This window comes from Oppia nitens, unplaced genomic scaffold, assembly GCF_028296485.1.
Source record: "Oppia nitens isolate AA-2021 unplaced genomic scaffold, nextdenovo-longstitch-racon4-pilon3 scaffold4_pilon_pilon_pilon, whole genome shotgun sequence".
NCBI classification, from domain to species: Eukaryota; Metazoa; Arthropoda; class Arachnida; order Sarcoptiformes; family Oppiidae; genus Oppia; species Oppia nitens.
In genome coordinates, this window is record NW_026533232.1 from 115,429 (window position 1) to 124,414 (window position 8,986).

Here is an 8,986-nt window from a genome sequence, read left to right on the forward strand (position 1 = left end):
ATATAAAATATCCTTTATTTTACACTATATAATATTTTATGAAAAAAAATAAAATAATTACAAACTGTAACTAATAAATTAACTATATTTATAACTATAATATATAAAAATTTTAATTACTTAATATATAGAATATTTGGAAGTCGCATTATTTAAAATATTGGTAGTGTTTAAAAAAAGTTAATTTTAGTTATTTTACATTTTTAAATTTATATACGGTAAATAATTAAACAATTACATTTTTATTTATAATAATAATAATAATAATAATAATAATATAATTATGATTATTTATATTTATATATTAAATTTTATTCAATAAACAAGACAATAATAATTTTTTAACATTAATTAATTTACATTACATTTATATACTGTATATATATATATATACTCTAATAATTAAAAAATAATACAAACCTATTAAAAAATTGATTTAAAAATATATTATATTATAAAACATTTATGATTATTAACCAAACCACCCACTAATTTTTAATTAAATAAAAATATATGATATAAAATAGCCTTTTTTATACACTATATAATAGTTTACACAAAAATAAATAAATTAATAAAATAATTACAAACTGTAACTAATAAATTAAGTAATTTTATAACTATAATATATAAAAATTTTAATTGCATTATATTTAGAATATATGGAAGATCATCAATAATTAAAATATTATAATTAATTTAAAAAAGTAATTTTTTTTAGTAATTTTACAATTTCTAAATTATTTAGAAAATAAATAAATAAATATATATATTATTTTCAAGTAATTAAATAATTACAATTTTAATTTATAATTATGATTATAAATTATATTTATATTAAATTGTATTCAATAAACAAGACAATTATAATTTTTAACATTAATTTACATTACATTATATATATATATACTCTCATAATTAATATATACTGTATAAGTGAGTATTTATTGTTTAGTTTGGTGTAAAATTTATCTTTAAAAAACATAAAATAATTTATTAATTTAGAGCTAAAAAACTAATAATTATGTTTTTTATACAAATACAATATCTTTTTTTAAAAAAATATATCAATTTGCAATATATTTTACTATTGATTTATCGAAAATTTTGTTATACTGTATATATAACTATAAAAACAATAATTAATTTGTCAAATATTATACAATAGAAAACAAATTATAATATTATTTAATTTTTTGTTGTATTTTAAAAATAAAATAAACTTGCACACATTATAATAAAAAATTTATGTTGTTTATAAAAAACATATACAGTAAATAATAATTAAAATAATTGATTTTTTTTGTATGGTTGCTAAGTTATATATAATTTTTTTCATACATATAATTTTCTAATCAAAAATCAAAATTAAAATAAATTATTTCATAAATCCAAGATTTATAAATATATACTGTTTGTAAAAAAAACATTTTTAACTATATATATGATAGATAATTTGAAATAGATATATATTTGAACCTATTATTAAAATTTATTATATATATATATATTATTTATTGGAAAAATATAATATAAGTCATAATATATCAAAATATTAATAATATATTTATATAAAAAAATTATTTATATGTTATATTTTCATACAAAACTTTTTTTCCCAAATAAATTATAAAATATTGATAAATAATATTTTTATTTTATTAGTTATTACATGCATTAAGTTTACTTTATTTATACTGTATATAATTTATGTCTCATTAAAATTTATTAATCGTTTTGTTTATAAATTTAAAAAAATATAAATTATTTAAATCAAATATTTTTTTTTAAATCTCAAAAAAATATATTGCCTAATAAAATGCATTAATAAAATATAATAAAATATTGATTAACTAGTTTTTAAAAAATAATTATTTTATGTATAAATAAAATCTTACTGACTATAATATAATCAATACAACAACAAAATAAAATCATTTTTCTTATCAAATAAAAACATTTTGTTGTTTACAAAAAAATAATAATAATTAATTGTAAACATTTTTAATTAACAATTGTAATAATTATGTTACACAGTTATTAATTGATTTATTATTATTATTTAATTATTTTGTTTGTGTGTGTGTACTATTGTTTACTTCAATATAATAAAAAATAAGTTATTAATTAAATAATTAATAATTTAGTAATTATAAAAAGTATCAATAATTGCAATAACATTAATATTTGTTATCTAAGTTAAATAATAATAATATTTTGTTTAAAAAATATTATGTTTATTATTATAAAAAGTCAAAAAAAATTATTAATTAACACAATATATACTATAAAATGAGAAATTTTTATAACTTTACTAAACATTATTATAATAATAATAAAAATACTACTAATAGTAGTAGTAATAATAATAATAATAATAATAATAAAATTAGTGACCAAAAGTTGCTAACAATTACACCAACAAAACTATATCATCTATTGGTAGGACTGGGATGTTTGGTCGGCTGTTTACTACAGGTATACTACATAAGCGACATATACTTTCAATATCCGACAACAACTATTGTCAAATACGATACAATGGTTAGCAGTATTTTACTGCCAGCAATAACCATATGTATTAACAAAAAATATTTATTACTACCGGAGCTCATACAGGTAGCAGTCGGCACCACCAACACCACCACCACCACCGGCAATGATAAGGGACAGCAAAGGGACGACCAATTTTACAAACAGATAGTCGACTATATTAACAGTTTGTCGATTAGGGATCAGTTTAAGGCTATGTATACAGCGGATCATGTGTTTGGCGAGGACTGTTGGGTTATTAGGCCGATGCTGTTTACCGCTAATAATAACAATAATACTACAGGCGATTACATACCGTGTCGATTGGTTGGACCAATCAGACGGTCGGTCGACTATTTTAATCAATGTTTTACTATATTTTCGCAAAACACCGATAGCTTGAGGACAGTTGTCAATAATCATAGCTATAGTGGGAACCGGCGTTTTACTATCGATTTCGATACAACTATTCAAAACTATTGGCTGGAAATTATGAATCTGAAAATATTGGCAAAAAACAACATACCGTCAGTTAATTTGTTTATACATTCGGGCGATCGTCGGATATACGACTCGTGGGACTACAATATGATTACCGTTGACTACCGTCGGCGGACAAAATCGTGTATAAAATATCATAAAACACGTGTCCAACTGATGCCCTGGCCCTATGAAACCCAGTGTGTGGACAATCACATGGGCAGTGATAGGTCGGGAGTAGGAGGACGGGGAGGACGGGTATATCGATCGTATTTGGATTGTCTGATTCAATGCAAAATACATGAACTCCGAAAGCGGCCAGATTTTCTGGGTGGCCAATGGCCGGGAAATTTTTTGATAGATGAATCGGATACAGGTGCTGCTAATGATAATCATACTATGATTATTAATGTTATTGAACTAATGGGCGACAATACAAGTGCTGATTTGACGGTATGTACTCTACAGTAGTATACAGTTATAGATTATATTATAATAAAGTTTAAAACATTTATTATTAATTATAATTATTATTATTTTATAGTTAATCATTATATTATTTTTTTTGGTCCAACTATTGTAAAAAAAATATTTATTTTTTTAAAAAACTATTAATACATTTAACACTAACTATTCAATTATAGTATTAGTTAGAAAAAATATACAATTAATAATTAAATCTTTTAATTATTATTTAATAATAATAATAATAAATATACAATAATTACCGGTATATTTAATATTTATATATATATATATATATAAATAGATTGGCCGTAAGTGTCGACACCAGTGCGGCCAACAACAGGATTGCCGAAAAAGTTATTATACTTTTTTTGAAACAAAATTTCTAAACAAATCGGAAACCATGTTTGTTATGGATGTCTTTCCTCCCGATCTACCCGACCTACTGGTCCTACATTCGGCTAAACTACAACTGGAAGAGTTCGGGTGCTATTTGGCCAGTATTTTCTCGCTATGGTTTGGCCTATCAATACTAACCGTTTGGCAAACTGTTGGCAACAGTTGTCGACAACTAAATGAATTGGTTATCACATATAAATCCCGATTGAAACTAGTGGTCAACAATCCCGTACTGATTGTCGGTACTCGGGTTAAGTTATCACGATCTGATCAAATCAATTAAATCACTAAAATTTATTTTTTAAAAAAACATAAAAATGTTTTACTAAAATGTTAATAAAAATACTGTAATTATAAAAATATTTTTTGTAGAGTTTTAGTTTTAAAAATCATTATTATTATAATAGTGAATATAATTATCTAAATAATAATTTTTGATTATTATTATTATTATTATTATTATAATAGTCTATATAATTATCTAAATAATAATTTTTGATTATTATTATTATTGATTTTTTGATTGGTATATATATATAAAATTTATATAAAGTTTATAAAAAATCAATAATTGTATGTGTATCTGTGTGCTAATAAAATAAAATAATTTTTTTAGATATGATTAAATGTGTAATTGATTTTTATTTAAAATATTTATAGTTTATTATTTAATTTTGTTTTTATTTAACATATTATTTATATTAAAAAAAACTGTATTACAATATACTGTTTATGATATAGTATTTTAAAAAAAAAAATAAAATATTAAAATATAAAAAAATATAAATCATCATACTTGAATAAATAATATATATTGATTGTTAATTAAGTTATATATTATATTATAATAATAAAATAGTTATATATGATAATATGATGTGATAATGATCATATTATGATATATATATACAGTATAAATATTAAAAATTTATTCATACTTTACTAAAAACATTAATGTTATTATTTATAATAAATGATAAACTTTTAAAAATAAAATAATAATTTGATTAATTATGAAAATTAGATAAATATTATTCAAAATACTATCATAAATATTATTTAGAAAAATAAATTAATAAATCAACTTGCAACATTTAAAAAAATAATAATATTTTTATTTATTTATTTTTTCATTTAAAAAGTTTAGATTTTTTACTTTTTCTAAATTGTATAAAAATATACAAATAATAATAATAATATAATTAATATATTAAATAATACATTTATTTTTAGATACTTTTGTATGAATTGTACAATAGATATGAAAATTAATAGCATTTATAATAAACCAAACCATTTAACCTGATATACCGTATATAATAATAACTAAAATATAAACTAAAATACTAATACTATCCTAAATCTAAAAAAGTAAAATTAAGTTGCAATAGTATACAAGTAATGTTGAATGTATGTTAAATAATATAATAATATCTAAATCTATGATAATTTATTAATAATATATAATAAATAATTTTTTTGTAAAATTAATGATTTTAATACAGGCAATAGTGACAAAAATAAACTTGTTTTATAATATAATAAATTACGAAATTATTTATACATTTACAGGTACTTAAATTACCTATAAATACAATATAATAAACTACAATACAATACAAAAATAAGATTATCTATAAACTATTAATAATAAATTATAATAATAATAATAATAATTATAAAATTATTGTAAAAATTTATAAATAAAGATAATAAATAAAGATAATAAATAAAGATAATAAATAAAATACTATCTAATAATATATTTATATATTATAAATATATAGATAATTAATCTTATAAATTATATTATAAGTTATAATTATAATTTTTTGATATCACAATCTAACTTAGATATAATAAATATAAACTAAAATACAAAAAATACAAAAATAAAAAATTTTATTATTTTTAATCTGCTATTTCTAATAATTCATTGTAATAATTATATTAATACTTAATTTAAAGTATAAATATAATTCAATAGCTAATAAATATATAGTTATTTTATTGTTAAAAAAATATTATCTAAACTAGTTTAATTTATAAATTATATTTAATAAAAATTAATATATAATAGATAATAATTATTTTTAATAAAAAAATCATAATGATTCAAATAACTAAATTAGCTAGCTACAATTTATACGATAGTCAACAACAACAAGTTACTATAGTTAACAATATTCAGTCAAATAATAATAGAAATATTAATAACAAACATAAACGTTTCAAGCAACTTATTGAAACTAATCTAGCTGAAATAAATGGGTCAAACAACAAAATCCATAGACCAGTTTTAATAATAAATAATTTTCTACAACAACAACATCAGCAACAAAATCGTATATTTATAGACAATAATAACAATAATAATAATGAGATCCAATCGGCCGGTAATCACTTGTATTTATGCGGTCTATCATTGTTTCCCTATAACCAGGGGAACAGTAGTAGTAGTAGTAGTAGTCGTCGTCGATCCCTATGGTATAACCCGGTGCTTATAATGACAGTCTATTTGCTAATGATTGTACATAATATTGTATGCCTGCTAATTGATGACCACAAACATCCATACTATCATGTAGTACTGGGTGATTTTTGTTATATTATAAATGCCCAACATCATATTAATCCGGCAATCATTGTATTTCTATCATCGCAAACAATACTACAATTATTTAATATTTTCGATTATATTAACAATAAACCACCTAGCTACTTAAATATATTTGGTAATTATATATATATATAAATATTTTTAATATAAAGCAAAAAACATTTTTTTTATTTAATTTACTTATTTTCATAGACTTTGTATTAAATCAAGTATATTCTAACAAAAAATAATAATAAAATTAAATCTATTGTTTTTTTAAATCTGATAGCTCTAATATCCAAACAAAATTGTCCCAGTGATATTGCTAAATTTATTCAACCAGAAACTATCAAAAAATTGGTCCAACTATTTAGTTATGGAGTAAAATTTATAGCCGTGTATCGTATATTTGTATTGATCTTATGTTTTACATTTTCATTTGTACCGTTAATAGCTGCATACACCCCTGGGGAACTATTAGTATTTGGTTTACCATGGTCATTATTATTTATGCTAAGCGTTCTATATTCTATTAATCAATATCTAAATCAGCTAGTATATTTTTGTTTTATATGTACATATTTGAAATACAAGTTACGCCATCTAAACGGTGAACTACGCGATCGTATTGCATATAAAACCCATAAGTTTTCAATGATTATGTATCTATTGAAAGACATGGACCGGGTTTATGAAGAAATTTTACGCTACAATCGAGAGTATTGGTCCCGGTTTTTGTTGATTACCATAAGTTTTATGGGTTCGTTTGTCATATTATTTTTCTACCATTCCCTGTATGGCCAGGGTAATAGCCTAATGGTTAAGCTATTGCTAATAATGTCTACGTATCTCTGTGCATTATTTACCATGGTCATAATGGAAATGGCTGCCATAATCTATAAAAACGTATTCAGTGCCTATAAATTGCTAAATAATTTGTATATTATTTACGATAAATGGTCACTGACTATGATATTAAGATTTAAGGAATATATTTATATATTAGAAATTTATTAATTTTTAAAACTTAATTTTAGTTTTTTTTAAAAAAATATTATTTGTAGCTAGCATCATTTATTGAACAAGTTGCTACAAAACGTGTGGCATTTTATTTTGGCGCATTTTGTATTGTTGATGATTATCTAATTTTTCAGGTAGGGTATACTAAATTTATAATAAAAAATACATTTTTTAAATAATAATAATTATAATTTTATTTTAATTATTATTTTTTTATATATTTTTTCAGTGTATTATCATTAGTGGAATCTATTTTTTGAAAGTCATTGAAATATCAGTTTATACATACAAATAATTTTTGGATGATTTATATTTAAAAAAAATAAAATTAAATATAAATTATAATATTACTAATTAATAGAAAAATAAAAACTATTGTCCAATTTTTAATATCCTAATATTAATAATAAATAATTTTTACTGTTATTTTACATTTTTTTAATTACAAAAAAATACCATGTTTTGTTTATCATAATTATTGTAATAATTATCTCTAAATTATAGTAGTATTTAGTGAGGAAAAAAACTGCAAAAATCTATAAATTACTAAATTTTATATAAAATTAAAATAAATTATATAAAAATAATAATAATAATATCAGTCATAGGATGTTTGCAATAAAAATGTTACCCAGGTTTGTGTAGTAAAAAAATTAATACTATTTGTTTTAAATATGTGTTATCTTATATATATATATATTATAAATAAATAGCATATGTATGTGTGAATTCCGGCCTATGTTAATAATAATAATAATTATTATTATTATATATTATCTAACTATTAAATACAGTATATATATATACTATTAAATATATAGTATAGTATTATTAATATATAAGATATTATTAAATTGATCAGACATTTGATTAGATTAATTATATACAATATTTTAATTTAATAATTAATGAATATTTTATTCAAGTAATTAAGTTAATGATCTTAATAATTTGTGTATATATAATAATAATAATAATAGTAATTGTAATAGTAATAATAATACTATACAGTACAATTAATTGTCTATAATCAATAAATTATTTAAATAATTGTAAATAAAATACATTAGAAATAATATCATATATATAAAGTACTGCAATCATAAATAATTGTAAATATTGTATACAGTATTATAAATAAATATAATAAATAAACCAGTTGAGAATGCTAGAAAGCATTTCCACACGAATTCCTAATCATAATTAAAAATTAAATTCAGTATGATAAAATAAAATCAACTATAGTTATGTAGGGTATCAAACGATTTAGTATGACAAAATAAACAACTATAGTCATGTGGGGTATCAAATGATTAAGTATTACAAAATAAACTACTATTTCCTAAAAAATAAACTTAAAAACGAAAAAAATAAAAAATCAATATTCAAAAAAATTCAAAAAAAAAATTCAAAAAAAATTTGTAGCGGATAGTAGATTCGAACCTATGTCCTCGTGGGACAGACAGACCGACAGACAGACCGACCGACAGA

General features: G+C 19.9%; 1 protein-coding gene across 1 annotated transcript; it reads left to right on the forward strand.

Moving 5' to 3' along the window:
• The first annotated feature begins 2,428 nt into the window (after positions 1-2,428).
• Positions 2,429-4,159, forward strand: LOC128959665 (uncharacterized). The gene is made up of 3 exons (XM_054305667.1): positions 2,429-2,544; positions 2,620-3,465; positions 3,782-4,159. Exons 1-3 carry the CDS (start codon positions 2,542-2,544, stop codon positions 4,157-4,159), a joined length of 1,227 nt encoding a protein of 408 aa, XP_054161642.1. The 5' UTR covers positions 2,429-2,541.
• Positions 4,160-8,986: the final 4,827 nt, after the last annotated feature.

Coding starts and splice junctions, on each gene's coding strand:
- LOC128959665 (XM_054305667.1), top strand. Junction 3,466..3,781: donor ATACAAGTGCTGATTTGACG/GTATGTACTCTA, acceptor ATATATAAATAG/ATTGGCCGTAAGTGTCGACA.